Here is a 25750-nt window from a genome sequence, read left to right as displayed (position 1 = left end):
TACTTCAAAAATTTGTGAAAAAAATGGTCTTCAAAAACAGAAATTTAAATATTTTGTTGTTGTCATTACTTCAGCCACTTTCACCCTTCTCCTTTTGTGTCCTTCATCACAAAACACCTAAAATAAGCCATATTTGCTTTGTTTGCATGTGGACATTTTGATATGGAATTTGCGTGTGTGTGTATGTTTTTTTCATGTTTTTGTTTAAATCACCTTTGTGCCTTGCTAAAATTAGACTTATAATGAAAAGGAAAGTAAAACTAGTCCAATGCCTGGTTTAGGGAGTATGCTGCTTTAAAATAAAGTAAAATGTCATTGTTCGGTTTGATAGAAATGTAGGATATCACTGTGTATGAGATTTTATGTTTACAATTACTGTCATAGTTGTAATGTTTACTTCAAATGCATGATGCTGCAACAGTGCCTTTAAATAAAAACACATAAAGGGAAAGTCATTTTTTTTAATATTATGAAAAGTATGATTTTTGCATTTTGTCCAATACGACTGATCTCTTTGTTTATTTATTTATTTATTTATTTATTTATTTATTTATTTATTTATTTATTTATTTATTTATTTATTTATTTATTTATTTATTTATTTATTTATTTATTGGCAGGTAGATTTGCCATGTATGTTTTAAAATGATTATTCATACAGTTAACAGGCCACATTTTACCATTTGAGAGAAGACTAAAATATGAATTGCTAAATTAATACAAAAGTTATACATACATTTATACATAGGGCTCTAATTCAAGATGGATATTTTGTTGTTTGAAAAAATATATTGTTAATTAAAGATAACCTGTGTAACTTTTTTGGTGGAGGGTAAGCGACCTCCTTGTCTCCATGGAGATGATATTGCTTTGACAGGACTGTTCCATCTTGTGGCATTAAGCTTGTACATCTCCATCTAGACAAGTGGGAGATGCAATCAAACTGAGTTACAGGTCAGATCTATGGAGAGGCTGCTCACAGTAAGATTCCAAGATGTTTTTGAGCTCAAAGTGAAATAACTCCTAGACATTTAAGGCAAAAAGGTAACAGTTCCACAGTACCCCTTGAAAACTATTGTAGCTTTTATCATTTACAAATTGTGATCATTCAAATAGTATTTTTGTTTATTTGTTTCTTAATCCTACAGCCATATTGTCCACTTTGCATGTTCTGCTTCCAGCTTCCCTCTGAGTGGTCCCAGCTCTGGACATCAGTTCAATGAAGAAGACAAGACTTCATTTTCAGGAAAAGCCCAACGACATCACCGAAGACACACCCACAGCCAGGACACGCTCTACCACTCGCATCACAAAAACAGTGAGTAGTTTAATCAAATCAGCTAACTGTGTAAAAAGTATAAAGTCAAGTAGGAACATTAGAACTGAACAAGTTTTGAAGAAATATTAGTAGTATTACAATTGCACTTAAATTAGATGTGATTTCTGATTTCTGACACATTTCCAGAACCTTTAATATCTGACAGACAGTTGAAATATTAACACAGAAACTAATTTTTAAAATCCCATGCATATTACAACGGGAATTATACAGAATATAACAGAATATTTAGGTGTTTGAAGGAGACATTATGTTGCTATGTTGTAAAGTTATTCAAAATACTTCATACAAGCAATTAAGATGTATCTCCTTCATTATAATCCACACAATTCTAGTAATATTTTATTGTTTTTACTGTTATTATTGTGTGTGTTTGTGCAAGTGTGTGTTTGCTGCCGGACACCTGAATTTCTCCCTTGGAGATAAATAAAGATAAATAAAATTTTTTTTTATCTATCTATCTATCTATCTATCTATCTATCTATCTATCTATCTATCTATCTATCTATCTATCTATCTATTTATCTATTTATCTATTTATCTATTTATCTATTTATTTATCTATTTATCTATTTATCTATTTATCTATTTATCTATTTATCTATCTATCTATTTATCTATTTAGCTTGGACCTCTTTCCTCTTTTGAGAAACCCTGGAGACCCCCTGGAAACCTTTGGGACTTCATTATCATGTATAATTGATTTAGAAAACTAATGTTTAAAATATACACTATGCTCTGGTCAACAATTAAAGTGGCTTTATTATGAAAGACTGACTTAAACAGTGAACAGTGAACCCATTGACTTTTCATGTATATAATGCTTAGTAAGCAGTTTCATGTATTCATTTTTGATCGGGGCATACGTTTCAATTTATTCTGTCAGACGTTTGTTCTATAAATGTTTTGTAATTTGTCTGAAAGCTTCACTCAGACAGAATGGGATGGGACAATCAATTGGAAAAACAGCTTTAGTGCGGTGTAACCCAAACAAATAACCGCAATCAAGTAATGCACATACTATTCCACTGTTTTGCATCAACGAGTGACAAAGCAAAGTACCAAAAGCTACAAATACGGCTGACAAATGTTGAACTGTTACGAGAGAAAACAGTGTAATCTACAGCTATTACTTTGACACCCTGAAGAAATATTTGAATTCTTGTCATTGCTGCTCAGACTGTCAGTGGATATGTTTACATGACCAGAAAAATCTGATTTCTGGATCAATCAGATTAATCTACCTAATAAACGGTTGCAGTGGAGCAGTGCAAATGTTCAAATCATTTTATATTGTCAACATGAAGCTTTTGTCACTTATAATCACAGTGGGAAGAGTAGCCAAAACCTGATGTGATGATGTTATACTCCCAGATGAGGAGCAAGAGCTAGATTTCCCTGTAGGCTCTGGGCACAGCAGCACATTCGCTTGCTGAGTCTCCAAGCTAACAGTCACTTTTATTAAAATATGCGTAAAGATAAGATTATTTTTATATATAGAATACTTCAGTTTGTGGTGTTGTTTTAATATTTTTTATGTTACAAAACTGGTATTAGTGTTAGCATTGAGACACAAACCTCTCTCTTTCTTCTGTGTAGTTTTTAACATGTTGTCGGTGACATCCACCTGCAGCTCCATGTCCACTGCCTTATCTTTAATTATTTATTCATTTTAGCGTGACTTGGCACAAACCTCATAAAGATGAAACTGCATGGAGTCTATGTAAAAGATGAATTCACAAATATTGAACCTGATATTTTCGATTTTTGAAAAGACCAAAGAACTTACTGTGTTACAACAAAAATCTGCATCTTAACAATATCAATTTTAGTTGCCCTCCATCTGTATTAAATATCATTGGCTTATAGAATGTTGTGACCTCATCTGAAACCCAGCAATAGGTGTGAAAATAGACCTAAAACTGCAGAAGTTGAGACGTTTCTCTTTCTTCAGTACTATGTGAATCTGATGGCTGTTTTGCAGAGCGCAGACCTGCTCCATGTGCTGCAGACGGACTGGACATTTCTCAGACTCTGCTCAAAGCTCTGGAGTCTGACAGCGACTCTCCTCCATGGCCTTCACTGCACCTCAACATCGACAACAAGGTCATTACAGAAAACCTTTCACTCTCTATTTGACAATTACCCTGTACCTTTTTGTATATTTATAAACTTATGCCCCATTCACATATAGTATACATTGGTTTCAGAGTGATGAAAAATTGTTGCAATGAACACAAAACATTCCATCTTCTGAAAGATCAAAAATCCTCAAAATGGCACCTAGTAACAGGAAACTGAAACCCATAATAGTTCCTAGAAAATTGCTGAGTACAAAACGCAAGAACACTCAGCAGTGACCCTCCTTCACACAGGCACTTCAACCAAGCAGTGCTACTGGCAATGTAACAACTATGTAAAGGTGCACTCTGTAACTTTTCTGGTAGAGGATCCACACCTGCTTGTCTCCTTGCAATGTTACACAGTATGGCTTTAAACTTCTCTCTCTTCATGGAAACAAGCAGGTGACGTAACTAGGCCATGTTACAGGTCAGATCTTTGGAGAGATTAACCCACTCACAGGTGTGTTTTTGAGCAATAAAAATGCAATTGAATATATGATAAGAAGAAGAAGGAACTTTCCGGGCAAAGTAATCACATACCCTTCACCAGAGTTACCTAGTGTACCTTTAATTAATACACTAAATCCTAACCCTTAATTAAGAAGTTACTAAGTTTTAATAGACAATTTGTTCCTTATGAATTAAAGGTCCTATATTACACAAAATGGACTCTTGTGAGCTTTACGCCATGTTAAAATGTTGTTTCCTCCAAAAGCATACCTGGAGTTGTGTTTTGTTTCATTCACACATGTTTCAGTAACTCTTTACTATTAGTCTGTCTACATTTCCAAAGCTCATAATGCTCTGCTCCACCTTGTGATGTCACGTAGTGGTATTTTTAAAGATAACAGCTACCTTTTACCTTTAGTTCAGTAAAGATGAGCAGTTCCAGGGCTGAAATTATTCAAATGATTCTAGTGAAGTTGTATGGACTTTAAACACAGGGTGGAGCACATGACATCGCAAGGTGTTTTCTGTTTCAGAGAAGAACTGAGCCTAAATATTCACGGTTTGTGTGTTGAACATGTGTGAATGAAACAAAAAGCAACTCCAGGTATGTTTGTGATGAGGAACATTATAACATAGATCAGTAAATATCATAATAAGAGCCCTTTAAGTCTTTGCTTATGCTTTATTAAGGTGATATAAAGTAGTAACCAGACACTGAGTTGTTGTATACATCTGTTCGATATTATTAAACTCACTCCCACTTAAACTTTTTTTCAGGGAGAGGACAAACTTCTGTGTGATAAGTCCCTGCTGCCCCCCGCCTCTCCTGCTGCACTGTCCGAACAACATAAAAGCAACATCCTCAAGGCCCAGATGGAGGCTGCGTTCAAGGTCAGGACCAAGGAGAGGAATTTATATAAAGAGCTGTCTCAGTCTAAAATAAGCTGACCACCTCACAAAGTATGAGCTGCAACAAGTTGTGTGGAGGAGTAAAGAAATGAAAGATTTTATATTTTACGTATTACATACATCAACTTGTCAGCATAGCAACCAAGTGTCACATACAAAAGCAGTTACATTAACAACACATAAACAATTACAAGAACAACAACAGGTGTCAAGTCTGAACTAAACACAAAATATCAGATCAGATCATTTTACAGATTTTAAGTTTATGATCAACACTTTTTTTTAGTGTTTTTATCTGCAGAGCGCACACATCTTTATATTATTACTGGAAATGTATATTGTTGCACCACAAACAATTTAAAGACGCACACGTTCACTTTCAAACCATTTAGAATTTCATGGCATTGCAACTTAGTGGGTAAATGAGAAGGGGAAACAACGACAACATGCTTAAAATCTCCCTAAAGTTGATTTTTGTATAATAGTCTTCTTAAAAAGTTCCATATTTTTTTGTTTTGTTTTGTTTTTTTTAATTAAAGGAGGCTCCAACAACTCCTCAAGGCAAGAGTTCAAGTGAGACCTTCAGTGACAGGTGAGTCTTATTTTGGGCTTGTTTTTCCACTTCCACTCTCTCAAAAGGGAACAGGAGCCAATTAACTTGTATTCTCCAAAAAACCTACCCAATTGTCACATTTTTTGTAGTATAAAGGGTAATTATCCCACAATTTTATCAACATTTGCATTAAAGTAGACATTTACCAGCTCCTCCCAACTCTACACAACAGGTCTATCCATGGGTTGATGAAAACTGATCACAGTTGCTATAGTAATCAACAACTCAAAGTGTTATTTCTTTTGAATAAAGAAATGTCCTCAAAATGTCGCCTATAAACAGGAAGTTGAAATCTATGTTATCTGAAACCCAGCATTATTTCCTATAATGTATAATCATGTGTAAAGTAATATAGTACTTTAAATATATCTTTGGTTTTTTTTTTATGTTTTTAGATATCAGAGTTCATCGCAAGACTCTGCCACATCCAGTTTAGCCACAGATAAAACTTCACAAAGACTAGATCTCAACCCTACCCCAGAAAGACCCAAAACGGACGCCAGCAGCAACCGCAGAAAACGGCTGGTCAGACAATTCAGTTTGTAAGTATCCAAATAATCGTGAGTTTAACATAAAGGCTTATAACTGGTCCTAGTTTGAGCCCATTGTTGTACTGATGTGCACTTAAAAGGGTCCTTAAAAGGGACTAGTCTTGGTTTAGTCTTCGTCTAGTCCGGATTTAGTCTAATTTTAGTCCCACTTTGAGATAAAACAATATTTTTCTATGGGTTAATCTGGTGGCTTAGTGTTTGATATACTGTCTACAAACACGTCTGTGTGATGGAATAATATAAACTCAATTTAAAATACAGTTCAGTAATTTCACAGTTTCAATTTAACATTTTATTTAATGCAGTGATACATGACATGATATTACTATGACATTCACCAGGTCAAAACCTTAACATTTTTAACCTTTAGCAACAAATTCCTCCACTGCATTCTGGTTTGTACTCAATATAATAGGGCCCTGTTATGACAACACATGAACCTAACCTGTTTACTTGTCCCAAAGTAATCATGAAGACGAGGACAATCTCCCAGAAGCCCTTGCTGCAATCTCCTCTGAAAGTACGGCAAAGTCAGGCTCCACCGGCTCACTGGACCGACAAATTCAACCTTCCATATACCCACAGGTAACATGCACTTGTACACAGCTGAATAGATTACATGAGCTAATGTTGTTGGATTATTTGGAGCAATACCGAGCTCCTATAAATGAACTGTGAATTTAGGGTAAAACATGCAAAGTAAATACCACTCAGTGGTGGAAAGTGCATATGAAAAGTACTTTTTACTTTTCAGTCTAGTTAAAAATGTAGTGGAGTAAAATTAAAAACTATGAAATGTAAAATGTTCTTAAGTAAAGTACAGATACTCAAGTACAGTACTCTACTACTTGTACTTCATTACCTTCATTTCCTTCCACCACTGATGCACAGTTTAAAATAGTAAATGTTGTGACTCTGCGATCCCCACCCTGTACCAGTCTCTAATGGACTATAAACCAACATTATGAAGTGTAACATGTAGTCACCTCCGGTAATTGTGAAGGAAGAGCTGCCAGACCAGGTAGAGAGTTGAAAGAAGTTTATCTGATCAGATCAATGAAGTTACAAACAGCAGGCACATGTATTACATTTCAAGGGAGTTTTTTCCAGTACTTACAGCCAGAGAAAGGTACTATCTATAGAAGGCAGGTCCTAAGGACTTAACTCAATTTACATACTGTCCATGCAAGGTCATAAATGGATATACCATTAGCTGTTTACAGGAAGGTAAAATACGTCACTAAAAGTAGTTTGCAGTCACTGAAAAGATGTATTACAAGGCCTCTTGTCAACCTGAAGATGAAGAGCTGTGTCATGTTACCAAAGTAGAAGGTTCCAGTGTAAACATCTTAAAATAAGTGTGTCACATTCTTACTGAGAAACAAGTTCACCTCAGTGTTTGTAACACACAGTATTCAACACAAGGTTTAAGAGTAAAACAAATAAAACAAAAATCATGCTTTTACCTCCTCTGTATCATCTGCCCTTGTGAGTGAATGTACATGTGTCTTTTAGGTTGAGAACATGCCAACTCTGGAAGTGGGTATCCCCTCCCCTCTGCCGTCTCCTCATCCGTCCCCCTCATTCTACCACAACTCCACCCCTCATCTGGACCCCTATCTCGCTGCACATAATGACAGGTAATATATCAGTGACCTCAAAGAGCAGATTTTCATGTAAAAGGTTTGATAATTGTGAAAAAATATATACGTTTGACACCACATATGGTATTGTTACTGGATCAAATATTGTCTAATTTGAGCAGTGTAAACAAGGAAGTCAAATGTGTTTTGGCCAATGGAAAGATTCCACTCTTGCATTTTCAAGAATAAATATTTGAAATTATATTACTAATATTCCAGTTCCCGTAACTGTTTCAGCCTGTTCCCCTCATCCTCTCCACCACACTAATCCAAAAGTGCTCTATTAACTCATTTACAGTACAACAGTTGGTGCAAGCTAGTAAGCTCCGAAAGGACAAACTGCTCTAATTGGTCAAATGAACTGATGAAATTTAGGAACATAGATTTGGTTAATATTAGGGTTTGGTAGCGTTTAAGAACAAAGTTAATGTTAAGGCCATAGATGGTAAAGTTTATTAATAGAGTTAAGGTTAAGGTATATAAATATAACCTTTTATATCTGTTTATAAAAGAGGTCAAGAAGAAAAATAAATTTACCTATTACACCATGTCTTCATGTCTGTCCCTCCAGAGCCCTCTATATAGCACTAACTTTCACAAAAGAAGCCCTGAGCATAGCCTTTGTTATATATATTTATACATATTCTGAATAATTACATTCATATTTTCATTTTAACATCACCTTCAGTGTTGAAGAGACAAGAGTGGACAGAGAGAAGATCCTACGAGCCCTCCTTATGACACAGCTCTGAACCATGTGACCTGCCCCCAAAGACGTCAGCTACAATCAACACTTGTATATTTGCATTATAAGTGTATATTCAGCTGTAAAGATATATATTTCCATTAAGACATAAAGATGTTATATTTGCATAATTTAGAATAACTTTATACTCATCCCTCCAAACTGTACTGGCTTATTTATTATCACTGACAGAGCAATGCAACACGTGCGTCTGGTGCTGCCTGCTGGTGCTTTGTAATGTTACCAACTCTAACGCTGTTTATCTCGACTGTGTTTCGAACTGTGAAAGCCACGAATTCAGACTCCTAAGACTTTAATTAGGCAAAGCATTCAGTCTCTGCAAGGCTGGACATTAAAGAGCATGTATGTAACTTTTCTGGTGAAGGGTGTATCCATAGATACTACTGGTTTGCCTGGAATGTTCCACAGAATGGCATTAAATGTATTTATCTCACATCTTATTCAATTACATGTGTTTGTCTCCATGGAGATGGATAAGTTTAATGTGATACTGTGGAGCATTCCAGGTAAAACAAAAGTATCTCCATGGAGACAAGCAGGTGGTAGATCCTTCACCAGAAAGGTTACGTAGTTAAAGTCATTTCTGTGTGTATTTTCATAGTGCACTACAGACTGGTCACTTTGTTTGGAATATTTAAGTATATGTTTTTGTTACTGTATGACTGAATACATGTTTGTTGCTAAGCAAATAAATATATCCTTAATTTAACATGTGTATTCAAGAGAACTTTATATAAATATAAATATATAACCTTGTCTTCAAAAGGATTACCCTATTTTATGGAGTATACTGTTTATTATTTAATTCAGCTATAATTTAAACATTGAAGAAATTGCTTGTCAAAATCCACTTAATTTCCAATTAACTTGTAAATTGTATGGAACATGAGGCTAATCAAAGAGTTTGTGCTCCTGGTAGGTATTAATTAGGCTATGTAGGGAGTTTTCTTACAACTTTGGACACTGGACGATCCTATCCGGGAAAAAACAAAACAAACAAAAAAACGTATAACATCACATTTCTTCAAAAAGTTACAAACTGTGATTGGCACCTGCAATATCTGTCTGTCCACTAGGCGGAGACAAATGTGGGTCAATAATCACTGGCAGCTCAACACATCTTCATGTTTACACAACACTTTTTAATTGCATTTCCCATTTTGGTCATAAATCAAAACAAATTGCACATTACGAGTTAGCAAATCACCAGCGTTAGTCTAATGGCTTATTTAATTAGACTATTTGTCTTTTCAACCAGAGGCAGTACAACTCTTCTGTGAAGTCTATGTAGGTCAGTGTATGCCTTTTTTCTTTTGTCACATTTTAGTAAAGTCTGCATCATTGGTTTGACAAATGTGAAGTAGCATCTCTCCATTCAGTTGCAGTGACACGGGAATGTGGGCTGGCCGCACCCTGAGCCTCTCCCGCCCTGTGAGGGAATGCAGTTATAAAGGCCATTACTGCTTTATCTACAGCAGCCTCAAGTCTACACACCTACAGCCTATGAGTCAACCTGTAATTGAATCCCACTTAGCTCTGCTCTCTGTCAACTGTATTTCATAAGACGAGGTGCGCAAGACAGACGTTTAATGCAGAAATGAAACTGCCAATGGGTTTAATGGACTTGAACTCAGAATAACAATGTAAGCTTGACTATAAAGGCTTACTGCATAACTTGTCTTGTCACCATGGAGATGTTATTTCTTTGCCCATGTTTTTACAGGCCTGTCCATCAGTAGCATTTATTTACTGTTTGTTCATTAAAAAATAACCTGAACACCTTCTTGCCGCGTGGACTTACTTCTCCAGAGATCTTACCTGTAACTTGGCCTGGATGCATCGCCTGCTTGTCTCCATGGTGATAAACAAGTTTAAGAAAAACATCCATAGAGACAAATAGGTCGCTGATGCGTCACCAGAAAAGTTACATAGTGCACCTTTAATGACGTACCTCAGTGGTTCATTTGGATTTGAAGTTAAAATTAATATTATTCAAATGTGTTCTTTTGTGTTCACCTTCATTTAAAACTCCTGAAGTCCTGAAACCTGATTTGACCCTAATTTAGACTCAGCTTAGTTCTGTTGGTTATTATGTAAATATTGAGAATCACTGACTTTGATTACTGTAGTTTCATGACATTTCAGACTTGATTACTGGATAACAGCTTGAAATAAGAAGATAAAACCTACTAATGTGGGATAAGAAATTGTATCTTATCTCACCCCACTGGCCACATTTAGTTTGAAAGAAGCATTAAAAGACGCAAGAAAGACATTAAACATGTAATTTCTTGCTTTACAAAGAGGGGTAAAAATAATTATTGTCAAAAGTATTTTATGTTAATGTGAACATTCAGATTTTATTAAGTCATTATTAGCCATTTATATATATATATATACATTCTTTTATTTATTTTTTTGTCAGCTTAGATGGAGACAAACTTGAACAGTAAAAAGTAGGTTACATTATTCAACAGTTATGTGTTGTGTCTCATTGTTCCCTGCTTATGAAAGTAGAACATCTGCTAATTACTTTTTAAGCATTTAAGTATTTAGCGTGGCTTTGTTGCAGTCACTAAAGGTGCTGCTCTACTGGTTTGGATGAGATAATGGGTGTGTGTTTAAAGGGATCAGCAGTGTTGGGTGGGGTGCACAATATTATGTTACACAATGCCAAATCTGCCCTATAGGGGTCTAACACTTTTCCTCCTCTCCTCCTCCTTTCCGTCTCTCCTTCCTGCTGCCCATTCTTCCCTTGTCCGCTCTGTGAATATAATTCCCTCCTCACAGATGGGTTTAATGAGTTTGAGTGACAATAGTCTATTCTGAATCAAAGGGGGTGGAGTAGGGATAATTATGCTCATATAACAAGTGCAGGCCATTAAATACATATTCAGAAAGTAGTGACTGAATTTGTGAGAGGAGAGTAAAAACTAAAGTTGTAAAATTAGTAAATATTTGAACATGATATCTGATGGGTGTGTTCACATTTGTTTGGTTCTGGTTTAGTCCTGGTCTAGGTTTGGTTCCAAGTATAGTCATAGTTTTATCCCAATTTTGATGTGTTGACAGTGTGGGGAAGTATTCCAGTACTGTTATCCCTTCATTTGGGGGTGTTCACAACAGTTACTTTCCTAAAATGAAAGGAATACATTGCAGTACTTGCTCACACAATTTAGGCTTCAAACTCCACAGTATTAGTGGGAAAAAATGGAAAACACAGCTCTTGTGGTGAGGCATGTGTGATTTTAACTCCTCTAATTTGTGATAGGAAAAGCTTAACTACAGTGTAACAAACAGAAAGCGGTTTATAATCCTATGTTTGGTTTTGACACTATCATTTGAAAATAAAAGTATTCTAAGTATTTAGAATACAGTGATGGGATCATGTATCACAATATACATTTAAATGCAGGTATTTAGTATTCTGTAACTGAATACATTTGTCCCAACACTGTGCGTTCATTGTGCAAGTGTGAATGCACAGTTAAAGCTTGTGTAACCTGATGTGACCCCCAAAGGTAAACCTAAAATGATGCACACATTTCCAAAGAATATAGACCGGAATAAATTTAGAAAAAGTTCAGTGTCACACAGTGAGGTGCAAGAAACATGAATGTCAACGTGATGCTTTTGACACTTATTGGGTGCATTCACAGCAAAATTGTGACTAAACTCTGACTAAACCTGGACTAGACAAGAACCAGATCAGGACCAAACCAAGTCGAGGATCAACACACCCATGAGGGAACACCCATAAGGGGGCACAATACACAGTGTCCAAGAGAGAGAAAAAACAACAACAACAAAAAAACTTGACAGTGGTAATTTTAAATTGTACATCATTTTAAATTAGGTGTAATAGTAATTTTGACCTAAATTCACAAAATACAGTAGCTGTCTTTACATGCACAGCAATATCTGATTATTATCTGATTTCTGGACCTTTAAGCTTATTTAAATGCCATGCAAACCACAAAGTTTAGTGGGCCCATTATCAGAAAGAAACAGGGAGATTTTGCTTTGTACATGTCATTTTAAAAGGTCTTACAACTCCAAAAATCTGTTGATAATCAAAACCACAGCGTTGCCCATAGCCTCTCTCCAATACAAACTCTGACCATGTTTGCTCTTTGTATTTGTGAAGCAGTACAAACAGAAAAACAGAAGTAAAGTTGACATCTCACATTTATTGTTTCAACAGGACATCCTGAGCAGGTGGATTTTGGTCTAAAACAACTTGAAGAAACAGATCATGTCTTTCGTACATTCATGTAAGCAGTTTTCTGTCCTTTCTCATCCTCCCATCTCCGGTCCACCCCTCTCTCTCTTTCTCCATCACTCTTTTTCCTGAGGTGAAAGTAGATGATGCAAAGGAGGAAAGGGAAAAAGAACAAAGCTTTGTTGTCTTGTCTTGAGTTTGTGAAACCACCGCTGGCTTTTTGCAGGTGTCTGATAACATGAGACGACTTTAAGAATGTAACTTTTGAGGTTAGGTTACAAGAATTGGGGTTGTCCTCTGTTTTGGTTTAGCCCAAAAATAAGAGACAAAACAACATTGGCAATACACAACACATGGACAGGGCTTGATGTTCCATTTTTACTAGCAACACACTTTTCCATCTCATTAGCCACTAAAGAGTAAGATTGCGTTTGATATTTTGCACATTCCTGAATTGGGTAACATAACATAGTAATATGTTTTTTTTTAAGTAATTAATTATGATCAGTAATGGTAATGTAAAGAGGATTAAAGACAGGCTGTCCTCATGTAACATAAACAAAACACAATTGAATTATAAATGAATTGGCTTTGGAATTAATAAAACTATGGTTGAGATCATAATTATTATTTACTTCTGAATATGTGCACATGTTCTGCCAAACAAAATCTGGAACAAAGCCAACATTTACAGTGCAACACGAATCACAAAATATTACAAAAAAACATTATAAAAGGTCCTTCCTGAACAGGTTAACTTTAGACAGCACATAGGGTTTAAAATAATCATGACTTTATTTATCAATTACTTACCCAAATAATGTATGATAGTTTTGGCTAATGAAAACTAAAACTAATTGTCTGGTATTGTTTGCATAGAAGTGGCCAGTGAGCAAAAAGTTTGACATCAAGCCCTGATAACGGACAATCATTTTGGCTGCATAGGTTCAGGTGACTGGGTAAAATGAATGTGAAAGGTCAAACCTGATGCTAGGAGAAGCTCACAGTGTAACATAGGAAGGATACTGCTAAAATAGTTCATCAGTATTTTTTTTGATTAGCAGTGCATTGCGTTTGGCATTCTGTAAACATCTTAAGAGGTTAACTAAACTTCATGCACTAAAGCTTTTAATACAATCACATGTTATGTATAAAATCTGTATATAACACGTACATCTATGTCATTAACATATAAAAATGTCTAACTACGCACTCATGCATATTCGTTCATGTCACAGACTCGCTCACACTTACACTTTGGTTCACTGAAAATGGTTAGCTCAGTTGCTACAAGATTATTCTTCTCTAGTTTCAGCAATAATCATCACAATGTCATAACATAGTAAAAAAAAAAAAAAAAAATCTATAAAGCTTTTAAAATACACTGTGCAATAAAAGACAATTGCTATTTGGCTAAGGCCATAGTGATTTGGTATAAAATACAATTATAATTTTAACATATAAATAAATCTCTATGGACTATTTAAAAAAAACTAAAATACATAAATAGTCTTTGACAAACTGGACTGTCACATGACCTTTATGTGTGTGCGTAGTGCGTCCCTACAGCAGGGATAGGTCCAAAAACTGCCCCGCAGGCTTGTTCACCAGGGAAAGAGGAATCATGGGGGCATCTCCTCCATTGGACTGTCCAATCAGACTGCTGCTCAGAACAGAGACTTCTCCTGGGCTCTGAGGGAGAGAGAGATGCTTTTAGCCCTATAAGCATTCAATAATGTCAGAAATACCCATCACCCAAAAGATTTTGCCAAACCACCAAACACTCCAACACCCAGGTCTCCAGAGGTATCCTTTTATTTCCCATCAAAACATCCAAATAATACCGAGATGTAAGGACTGGCTAGTTGTGAAGAAATGTCTATTATGAATTGTGCAATGACTGAACTGTCTTCCAAAAACCAACCAAGACCCAAGACATGCTGCAACCTCAATCTACTGTCCCTTGAAAGCACCCTTAGCCAATCCTTACCTGCCACCTGCCTCAGACACCTTAAATACACACCCATTCTTTGGGCTGCGTAAGAAGTGTCCTGGACGGGTCCTGAGCGTGCACAGGCGCGTGCACCAGAGCATCCTCTGCAGCATACTGTGGTGTGGGCAACAAAACAGGGGCTGAGACAACAGGCCACTAACTGAATATGTGTTTAAACTATGTAAACTCTGAGTATAGTCACTACTACTGATGATCAGGTACAAACTCATTAGTCTCTGTAAGGCACTAAATGATCACTGTTTTATGGCCAGGCCATCCTCACTCTCAGCTCTTCAGATTCAAGTCTGAGCAGGCAGAGTGACAGATGGGAGAGAGGGAGGGGAAAGAGAAAGGGAGAGGAGAGAGAAAGAGAGAGGAGGGGAGAGAAGAGGGAGAGTAGGGAGAGGAGACAGGATAAACGGGTTTGATGGCCTCTGGGCGAACACCTCACAAGTTACACACCCACTCAACGGGATTTGAATAAAGAGCTGAGTTGCCGAGCTACTTTTTAACCTACACAGGGAACTTGAAGGTATTTTTAAAAGCAAAAAGTGCCTCTTACCTGGTATCCCTGTACTGCATTAATAATGTCTTTGACACCATTAGTGGGGTAGGGCAGACCTGGCATGCGCATTAGCCCCCCTGGAGAGGTCAGGGCCGAGGGGGAGGGGAAGAAGCCAATGGTGGTGGGTGAGCCAGGTGGACTGAGGGAGAGAGAGAAAAATCTGTCATTATTCTGTGAAACTGTTTGTTATGATTAGAGTTAGCTCAGTGTTGGGCGTTGGTCAAATGTGACCTGCTTTTGTTGGTTTGAGGGACACAGGGGTCAGTGCTGTTTACCAAGGCTTTTCTGATACTAGAGTTCAGTCATTAACTACCCTTGTATGAGATATTCCCATTGTAATAACACTAAGATTGAGACATGTACGTCTATTACACTTGTATTAGAGCGGTTTAGTTTAAAACTGTTGATACATGATAATAAGTATATATTGAATAACAATAAAACTAGTGACTGATTGATGGATTTGTGGGAATGATTCTGACTGTACAAACATGAGAGCATGGAGCTTACCTGGGGTAGTAGGCAGAGTAGTTCATGTAGAGCTGAGCAGAGGCAGGATAGTAAGCGTGTCCAGGGGGCAGGGGACGAGGGGCCAGGAGCACTTGACCAAAAGGAGGGTAAAGAGCGGCCGCTGCCTCTGCTGTGATGACCTGAGGAGCTGCTGTGAACGAGTATGACGGTGGAGACAAACCTGGAAAGATATTTAGAAAGAAACTCAAACTCTCAAGATTACTCATAGGTTTAAAGATAATTTTATGATTTTATTCAAAATAAAGAACGTGCAAACATGCAAATAAAAATAGTACTATTAGGGAAAAATATGTGTATTTAATATTGAGCCCATTCATGTTATAGTACACATATACACAGGTGTATTTCATATCAATAATTTACTACTACTGTATTACTCTAGTTGAAGCTTATTTGTAAGCAGCAGCGCTCTGCCCACCTTTTCACAGCTCCCCTGATTGGATAAGGGCGAACCTAAAGTGTGTCAAACCCACAACCACCAATATAATCTGATAAGACTGGAGAGTTGTAAGCCGAGTTCAGTTTTGTTGTTGGGGATTGCCGTTCGCTTACACTTTTCCAACCCACTCAGATTCTCAATGTCCAAATAAAGATTTGACTTTACCAGTGAACATGCGTATAATCTAATTCTATCAGAATGTGTCCAGAATTAACAGTCTCAAACATGCAACCTGACCAATGATTTAAAAAACACACTAAATGATTTGATGTAGGCCAATGTCCCATTATCCAAAGTTCTAAGGAAACCCAGCCACACTGGCCCGATGGCAGAGACCCACCTACCCTGCAGGCCCGAAGCACCCCAGCTCCCAGCAGCACTTACGTCTGGACTTACATGGCGGCGGGCTGAGCCCTGTCCCACTCCTCTGTGTGCGTGTGTGTGTGTGAGAGAGCGAGCCGCCCATCAACACCAGCCCCATCTCCTCTGCGCTGCATGGAAACACCTCCACGTATCGACTGTTCTGACAGCGCTGGCTCGTCATTACATGCTTGTGCAGCCGCTGAGATGCCATCAACGCCCGCTCGGGGGATGTCATCTGGATGAAACAGTCGCCCGACGGACGGCCCTGATGGTAGATCATATTAGATATGATACTTTAGGGTTAAAGTAAGCAGAAAACACAGTAACTTTAGGGATTAAGACGCCATAAAGGACGCCATAAAAGACGCCATACAGACAGGTGCTGCACGTGTACCTGCTGGTTCAAAACCATGTGGACGCCATGAGGCCTGATGTCATGTATGAACTCGCCCAGAAAAGTGAGTATGTCATCGATACTCGCCGTGTAGGGCAAACCTCTCAGCCGCAGACAGTCTCTGAGGGTGCCAGGAGGGGGTAGGAGAGGCATTGGAGGCAGCACTGACACCAGTGGGGCCGGGGCCACTGGGATCAAAGGAGCTGATGAGTACCGGTTCAGCACCTGAGAGACACACACACAATATAAAATGAAATACAACTTACTAAAATACAATAAACACAAATTTTCCTCTCAAAGTTAAAATATCGAAATGAAGACACTCAGATGATAGTACACAAAGTAAAAAGCTGTTCTGTAGTGATGTAATGCAGAAAGGAGCTGGCTCACAGCCAACAGGACACCAATGTTTGCATTGCTGCAGAGAACTTTATTAACCGCCGTCTGGTGTCACACATAAAACACATGAGGAAAAAAGGATCTATGTGGGCAGTAAATATGTCAGAGAGAAAAGACCATAAACCTGTTAGTACATTTACTTACATTTACAGAAAATGAATAAACGAGCAAAGGTGATGAGTGTGAATAGACCAAACCAAGAAGAGCTCCAGCCATGGGTTTCAAAATGATAAAAAATAATAAGTTCTGTTGCCATATCAATTCAAAACTACATATTCTCTCTTGAATTATAAAGGTTAATTTACACTTCAAAAGAGAGATTTTTTTCATGTCCATTACATGAAAAAAATCTTTGTATATGAACCCCATGAGTAGATCACATCTATGACTGTACTGAAGTAAAGACATTCAAGTCAGTTATTCAGGTAGAGTCCATATCAAAAGAGGGTTGAATTTGGGGTGACAGTGGGCCAGTGGTTAGAGGAGTGGTCCCCAAACCAAAGGTCAGAGGACCAAATTCTCTCGTTGTGTCCTTAGGCAAGACACTTAACCCACTTTGCCTAGTTTGTAAGTGGTGTGTGCATGTGTGATTGGTGCTGGTCAGAGGCAGATGGTGCAGACTGGCAGCCTCGCTATCGTCAGTCTGCCCCAGGGTAGCTGGTAGCTGATCACCACCAAGTGTGAATGAATAGTGACAACAGTGTAGAGCTTTGAGAGGCTCGACAAGCCTGTAAAGTGCATTACAAATGTGAGGCATTATTTTTACCATTATTGATTCTGTCAACTGGACAGAGTAAAAAGACAACAACAATGGACCCTACATGTACGACTGAGGGATTACACGGACATTTAGTTAATGTTGTAGATTTTCTTGTCTTTACTAAAGTCATAGATGGGACCTATTCATGGGTTTCATACACAATTTTTTGTTTTTTATGTTATGGCCACTATTTGAACCATTCAAGCTTCTTTTGCTATAAACAGATTAAAAATATTATCTTCCAGTTTAACAAACCAATCAAATATCACATCAAACATGCACACACGCAGTACCCCCTCGCTCCTCTGCTATTTTACCTGTTGGACTTCTGCTGCTGTGCTCTTGAATAGCTCAATGTATCTCCTCCCCAGGATCTCCTTGTGTTTCTTGAGGGCATTTTGAGCATGCTCCTCACAGGCAAACAGAACAAAGGCATCACCAGTTGGGCGTCCATCAGGATACCGGACAAACAGGATACCGTCCTTCCCTCCACTCACAGGACACGTATCTTTGAGCCCGTCCTCCGGCGAGAAGAAGGACAGCACCTGGTCGTGGGTGGCGGTGAATGGAAGCCCTCGCATCCTCACGATGATCTGATCGTCCCGGGACAGAAACATGGCTACTTCGCTGGAAGTCCCTAAAACAAAGGTACACCAAGGTTGTGGTAATGGTTGGTGATACAATAATAAAAGTGGTGTGTATATTGGTGCATAAACCTGACCAACCAACAGAGATCTATAAGTCTCTTAAAGCAACACTGTGTCACTTTGTGGATTTGGGACATCACCTGCAGGATTCCATGGAAATGGAAAGTTTGAACCATACTTTGAAACATTCTCCATGGAGATAGATAGGTTTATGCCATACTGTGGAAGATTATAGCCACAGGAACAATATTTCCATGGAAACAAGCAGGAGGAGGCCATCCTATAGTCCAAGAGAAGATCCTAGCACGCTCACAGTAAGAAGGCAAGTTTTTCAGTGCAAAACTAAAACTGAAATTTCTAACAGAAAAAAACATGCATTTGTTTTTGTCTATATTTTGACAAAAAGGTTACATACTGAGGCCTTACATGTAAGAGCTAAGACATACACATTCATATACACAACATTGACTAATGCTGAACTGTACTTTTTTCCCTCCCCATTGAGCTTCAAGAAAAGTATTACTTTTGTAGGACATCTGATCTGCCAATCTATTTAGGAGAGGTAGGAGTTTACACTTCTTCCTTGTCCTTTTTGAGTGTAATTGTACTACTGCACAATATGCATCATAATATTTCATGTTGCTCAAATGAATGAACTGAACTGAAAATTTAAGTGGTTGGTGTCTCAAGTAAATAATAACAATGAAAAATAATTGCTAGCTTTACAGTACGGTCCTCACGTATCAGTTGGTTAATTAAATAAAACATTTTAACAAGGAAGCATTAAGTTCAGATGACATTTTAATACATTTTACTCTGCAATTTGTAAATAAAATCTATTGTAGAAGGAACAGATTAACAAAACATAAAACAGTTCATAAGGCAAAGATTGAATTCTTACCTCCCGCAATCTTCAAGAAGTCATCTCCAGTTGCTTTGTAAACCTTTAAGAGAAATGTATTGATTAAAAATGGCAATGACTGAATATAGTAATATTCTGAGTTCAGACAGTTTACCTCTATGTATCTGTTGCCCATGTGATGCTTGTGTCTCTGTAGTGCCAAATCTCTGTGTTCTTCACTCACAAAACGAACAAGAGCTTCTCCATTTCTTCTGCCCTGAGCATTCAGACACAAGGCAGCCCCTCCCCTGTACAAAGTCCAATTATTATATTTAATTTAACACTAAACAATATATTTAAATTTGTAATCAATATATCATACTTGGCAATGTTAAGGCCTCTAAAAAACCTAGCGATGTCCTGATCAGATGACTGCCATGGCAACCCTCGAGCACGGATAACTGTGTTGTCAGAAACTTTCTCCATTTTACTACTGCACAAACAAATAAAAAATATAATATAAAAAACCCCCAAAACATTTAGTTGATTTTATTAGTTTGAAATATAGTAATATGCAGTGCCATTTACTCACCAAGTGCCAGATTCAAACTTATCATTAACCTTTTCTGGATTTGAAAATAGGTGACCTTTAATGAGAGAAAAACATGAAACATGAAATTTTTGTGAAAAAATAAGTCAAGCAAAATAATAATAGTTTTTTATAAGAAAATCTCACAAAATGGCTCAGAAAGCAGAGCGAGAACAATACTGGCCATCGTCTGGACCTGTTGGACTGCTACTTCAGGGGGCAAAATGGATTCAGGGTCCAATGTAGGGGCCTCAATGGGTATACCAAGAGCTGAAGACCATGCGGTTAAGGCAACACACCAAAAACATGGGAGAAATAACAAATTTGACTCACTGTAAATGTGTACAGGAGTACTGAGATTTCAGAAATCACTGAACAATGAATGCTACACTGATAATCATGTGCATGTCCGAAATGTTGATGTTGGTGGTTTTCCATAAACATGGTATATTTTGTTTTTGAGTCTACTTACTACCTGCAAGGTGCACAATATATATAATATAACTGGATCAAAATCAGTTTGAGTTGGTGCAATTTAAATAATAGAATATCCTGTTTTTTCTTATCGTGTCTTTTTATAGAATCTTACTCATGTCATTTAGACCTTCTACAAACATGTTCTGAAATTCAGTCTGCCTGGAGTTGTTTACAATGTGCACTCTGAACAGAATCATACTTTTTAAACACAAATTGCAATTGTAAGAAAAAACACAATTAGTGTTTCAGTTTTGATACTTTTTCAATGAATATATAGTGTTGACACTAGTTTTAGTATTGATTAGTATCTGGGTATTGATTCTTTTGGCAAGCTTAATGGAGACAAGGTTTTAAGTCTTTAACAGAGGACATTATAGTAGCAAAAAAAACAAAACATAGTCTTTGTGACTGATAGTTTTGACGATACAATTATATTTTTGATTTAATTGCGATTAATCTCGCAGTCCCACTCTGAAGGTAGAATCAGGAAAGATGGTTCCTGGTTGACTGGGTGTGTGGGGTGTTTCTGTTGACTAAACATACCCTCTTTCAGTGAGCTCATAGTAAGGTGCTTCATTGTGCACTTATTTGCATTTCAAAACCTCTCAACCTACAGCCAACACCCGCGACCTATAAACTACTGATATGTTCTACGTGTGGTCTTCGCGCTATCAAAGAGGAAGAGGCAAATTTAAACTGTTCATAGGCTTGCATAGATGTGGCCTACACATTAAAATAGCTGTATTCGAAATATGCAACATTCTGACCAGAATATTGCCAATAATAATACAAAAATAAATAAAAATTATAGAAAGTGATAGTGTAATCTTCCAAGTAGTGGTACTAGGGGTATTTCTGCGCTTTTTTATTAATTTTACAATCAATTGACTTTGTGCTTCTAAATTTCTAGGTTGAGGTTCAAATATTGCATACATTTGAGCTAATATCAAATATCATGTGATTATTGTTATCGGTATTATCCTAAAACTTCAGATTTAAATGTTTGTACCTTTGTCTACAATCAAAGGAGTATTTTCCAGGATCTGTTTCTATGGTTTCAACAAAAAGCTTCTATCTATTAACTTATAATAGGTCTTCTATGTGCTGCTTTTGTGCTGCGTCTTTTCTCAATTGACCTACCTGGTAAAGAAATGAATAAAAATGAATGAAAAAAAATCACTCACAACTAGTTTTGCAGCACTATAATCATTTAAAAAGTAAGGATACATTCTGCCATACTGTACACGTTCAAAGCCTTGAGATCCGAGGCAGGAAAATCTTTCTTAAACTCTTTACGGATGTCGAAGAAGGAGTAGAAACAGTCAGGTACCAGGATGTTCTGAAAAACAAATGCAAAGAGGTGGTGTTAAATCAATAGTGTGACAATTTTAACACTGTTTGCTCTCCTCTGATATCAGGACAGAGTGAAGACATGTGCAGCAGCTGTAATGCATGACTGCTCTTTAAGCGGTTAAAGCCTGAATATACTGCAGAATGAGAATCAAAAAGACACGAGTTACATTCTGGGTATTTTTTTGTTATTGACCTCATTTGGCCCCACTCACATTTGCCTCTGAACGCTCCAAACTGCGCTTTCTTTGTGGTGGCTCTTCTGCTTAATAGGGAATCCCATTCTTTTCAATGGCGAATTCGGTAAAAGTTTCGCCTCAAATATATGATTTGTTGATTTGTGTAAAATGTTCTATGTTCACGTGCAGCAACAAGTCAGTACCTTCCTGATTCTCTGGGAGGCTTTAAAAAAACAGCTCTGTAGTCCGAACAGAACTTATTTGCTGTCAAAGTTGCCAGCCCCATACAACATAATACAACCCAAATGATGATGGCGGTGCCCACGGCAACTTCTGGAACAAGTGACTAAAATAGGTTATCTGTAGACTGAGTCGTCACACATAGAATTTTCAGTCAGCCAATTGTTACACCAATGGAGATTTTAAAACGCCAAAGACTAAACGTTCATTGAAAAGTATTCTGACATTAGTGAGTGATAAGTCTATTTACTAGTAGTGACCCAGCAACTTATCATGTTGCTCCATGGCTCGTTTGTTTACTTTTTTATAGAATTATGACTAAGGCATCTCTAAAGACGTTTGTCGGATCATGTGAATAATATAAAGTTTTTGATGTTTGATTCTGAGCTCTATATAGCTTAAATGAAAGCTTGTGATGAGCCATGTCCAAAATATTACAAGTTTACTTTGTTTAATTAATAGTTATTCCAGTCCATCTCTCTTAACATAGTTCCACTGTTAATATAAATACGCAGTGTTCCAATAAAAAAAATACAAATAAATGGAACACAGGGAGTAGATACAACTGTCATTTATACATAAACAACTGTTTTTTAATTGTTTTTTTCAGTCAATGTTTTGATATTTGTCTACATGTTTAATAATATTAATAGTTTTATTTAACCCATTACTATGCACAAGAATCTTGGTTGATTTAATGCATCAATGAGGTAATGGTAAATCATCTTTTTCTCTAAAGTTTGGGCTGGCGCTTTATAAATGTAAAAATCTAAAATGTAAATATGCCAAATTTGCCTTTTTAAAATAATTATCTTTTTTTCAGCCATTTTTTAAAACAACTTTCAGATTCACAGCCCTTGCCCTGTCCCAATCAGTACATTCACAGTAACAGGATAAATGTATACATAAGTGAAGTGCTGATTTGACATATTCCTTTGTGGTTGGTTTTGCAGCAGTTCACACAGCACCGCCCCAGCTCCGAGGTGTGTACCCACCCAGCCGGCTCACCTTGCTCGCTGCCTCAGGGTGAATCACTTGACGGATGTGGAGTTGCCCGTCCGCACACAAACACATTGACGTGCCTGTGCCCGCGCTGTTCACCTCATTCGTTAGTTGGAGATGAAACTGCAAATATCGAACATTTATGAATTAAATAAAACATCAAATGGGGGAGTTTCTAGAATGTCCAATAGGCTGTGTTCACATTAGAATTGGATGATGTAATCGCAGATGGTGGGTAAAATCTGATGTAACTCTATGGGAGATTTACTGTTTTTGAAAGAAATATCTAAAATAAAACTTAAAATCCTTATCAATACTAGTTTGTGATTGGGCCATGGCTTTAAATCCTTTCAACTAACAACAATTACACATTCTCGGGTGAATCATGACCCCACTGTCTGTGAAAAAAATATTTCACTTTTGTTTATTTGTACTGACAGAGAAGACGTTGAAATTTGTCCCAGTTTTTGTTTCATATGGATAGGCCCAGTACAGAGATTTTAACCATAAACCAGCTCAACAAATTTGCCATCTGACAGTTTAACAGTTGCCTGGCAAATCCAGAATGATTTGAATGGTATCTCTATATTTTTTTTAATACAGATTGATATCAGTCTGGTCCCCACGCCCTCCACTGCCTCTCAATCTGATTTGTTTTTTTTTCTTCAGTGACACATTTGAAACAAAAGATTTTAGTTATTATTTTAGTCATCTATGATTTACATAGAAGAAAAACAAAATCTCACCTCAGATTAACAGAGTTTAGAAATCTGTGATGTTTTTCAATCCCCTGCCATATTTTTCCTTAATTCTTTTCTAAGACGGAGGGACCTTACATGTGCCTGACTGGCTAATCCACCTCTCAATCATGGTCATTTGAAAATAGCCATGATTGACAGGTGGTCCCAAGCAAGTTACATAGCAAATTCCACCAAGGAACTCTGACCGGTCCTCCAACTCAATTTTAAACTAGCATATTGTGATTTCATTTGGACCCAACCTATTAATAATAATAATAATAATAATTACAAGGTCATTACCAGATTTAGACCGGTTTCTAAATTTTCTGCAGTAGAAACACAGTCTGCTCCAGAGTTGTGCTGCTCTGTGGTGCTCTCCTCCACCTCATCCTCCTCTTTTTCCTCTGAGTCTGAGAGGTCAGGCTTAATGCGTAGCTCATTCACCTTGCCCAACTGGTTTATAGAGTAGGGAGAAAAAAAACATGTCAGGCCTGAAACAGCAATATTCACAGAAAGTCATCCGTAAGGCTCCACAGCTAAAGAAAAAAGTGACATGATAATGGTTTACACTTGACACCTTTGTATCACACAATAAATATGTGCTATAAAAGTGTAATAACAATTCTGTGTAGTCTTTTTACAGTAATTGTAAAATTAATATGTGCTTCAATATTTGACAACTTAATAAGAATTTCACATAAGCCAAAACATCTGTAGTAGCCCATCATACAATAGATATAACATGCAGCCTTTATGAATAGAATTAAGTTTATAACCTAGGTTTTAGATATTACAGACATTTTGTTACAGTAAAAAAACAAACAAAAAACAAAAACATACACACACACTTTCTGCTTCAGTCCAGTAATGACAACTTAATAACAACTGCATGAGTTGTAGGCCTATCACCCACCATGATATGGGGGCTAAATAAATGTAAGCTATTGTTTGCCTTTACTATTTTTATTTTACTCTACTTAACCACCGCACTACATGTTCAACTCAGAAAGATTTTAAAAGGAAAAAGAAGGCCATACCTTTTTGTTCTGGACATCCACAAGTTGCCATACAAGCTGTACAATCTCCTTCTCATCAGATCCGAGCCATTCACCGCTGGTGCCAGATGTAGCAGTGAAAACCACCGCCAGGTAATCTACCTGCGCCGTCATTTGAACAAAAAAAACAAGCTTAAACTCTTCCCAGACACGCGGACAGATCGGAGAGGAGACCCGTAAAGGATTACTTCTAAGCGCCTCTTCTGGACCCCTGATCGGAGAGGGAAATTCACAAACTCGAGTGTTTCACGATTTGTTGTTTTACGTGAAACCTCCCTCCGTCACCATCGCAAAGTAATGGCTGAACGTCCCTCGTTTTTGTACTGCACCTACCTGTGTGACCACGTGACCTCACCTGGCCCCTCCCTCATTCAGGTGCCGTTGAGCGAGACGTGTCATGTGAAACTTTTTGTGCAGTAATGTCAACTTTATTTATTACGTCATCTTAATCCATGGCCATTTATCCTACTGCTCACAAGCGTGGATCTTCAAATTGAAGATCATAGCTCTGGTCAAGTCAAAAATTCTTTATGGTAAAAACTCTTTATGGTCAAAATCCCTCTAATATCA

At 37.3% G+C, this 25750-nt stretch overlaps 2 protein-coding genes across 6 annotated transcripts in view; one reads left to right on the top strand and one right to left on the bottom strand.

The window, feature by feature from the left end:
- Positions 1 to 8837, top strand: part of epb41l4b (erythrocyte membrane protein band 4.1 like 4B) — a 38508-nt gene extending 29671 nt beyond the window's left edge. The window contains exons 16-23 of the mRNA XM_033980472.2: positions 1182 to 1318; positions 3324 to 3445; positions 4690 to 4803; positions 5361 to 5413; positions 5830 to 5976; positions 6450 to 6570; positions 7501 to 7625; positions 8317 to 8837. Of these exons, the coding sequence (XP_033836363.1) occupies positions 1182 to 1318; positions 3324 to 3445; positions 4690 to 4803; positions 5361 to 5413; positions 5830 to 5976; positions 6450 to 6570; positions 7501 to 7625; positions 8317 to 8380 (883 nt within the window). The 3' untranslated portion in view covers positions 8381 to 8837. The remainder of the gene's footprint in view (positions 1 to 1181; positions 1319 to 3323; positions 3446 to 4689; positions 4804 to 5360; positions 5414 to 5829; positions 5977 to 6449; positions 6571 to 7500; positions 7626 to 8316) is intronic.
- Positions 8838 to 12564: 3727 nt separating this feature from the next.
- On the bottom strand, positions 12565 to 25469 carry esrp1 (epithelial splicing regulatory protein 1). Of its 5 annotated transcripts, none has more exons than XM_033980944.2 (16): positions 25163 to 25469; positions 24426 to 24578; positions 23392 to 23508; positions 21842 to 21953; positions 20285 to 20407; positions 20141 to 20195; positions 19931 to 20041; positions 19724 to 19856; positions 19609 to 19651; positions 18378 to 18697; positions 16902 to 17126; positions 16529 to 16772; positions 15685 to 15865; positions 15172 to 15313; positions 14640 to 14723; positions 12565 to 14308 (listed from the first exon to the last, which is right to left on the bottom strand). In XM_033980944.2, the coding sequence occupies exons 1-16, from the start codon at positions 25292 to 25294 to the stop codon at positions 14180 to 14182; spliced, it is 2304 nt and encodes a 767-aa protein (XP_033836835.1). In that variant the 5' UTR covers positions 25295 to 25469; the 3' UTR covers positions 12565 to 14179. The 5 variants fall into 5 exon arrangements, with proteins under 5 accessions (XP_033836835.1, XP_033836836.1, XP_033836837.1 ...); XM_033980945.2 differs by having other exon boundaries at positions 16541 to 16772; XM_033980947.2 differs by having other exon boundaries at positions 14171 to 14308; positions 14607 to 14723.
- Between the last annotated feature and the right edge of the window lie 281 nt (positions 25470 to 25750).

Source organism: Periophthalmus magnuspinnatus, chromosome 16, assembly GCF_009829125.3.
Source record: "Periophthalmus magnuspinnatus isolate fPerMag1 chromosome 16, fPerMag1.2.pri, whole genome shotgun sequence".
Lineage (NCBI taxonomy): Eukaryota > Metazoa > Chordata > Actinopteri > Gobiiformes > Gobiidae > Periophthalmus > Periophthalmus magnuspinnatus.
Note: the sequence above shows the minus strand (reverse complement) of the source record. Positions and strands in the feature narration are given on the sequence as shown.

Excerpts from the sequence above, each read along its gene's own strand:
- esrp1 (XM_033980944.2), bottom strand. The coding sequence starts at position 25,294 with ATGACGGCGCAGGTAGATTACCTGGCGGTGGTTTTCACTGCTACATCT. Across the intron at positions 19,857-19,930 it reads AGAGGCCTTAACATTGCCAA|GGGAGGGGCTGCCTTGTGTC; the intron begins GTATGATATATT and ends GACTTTGTACAG. Across the intron at positions 18,698-19,608 it reads CTTCTTGAAGATTGCGGGAG|GGACTTCCAGCGAAGTAGCC; the intron begins GTAAGAATTCAA and ends CCTTTGTTTTAG.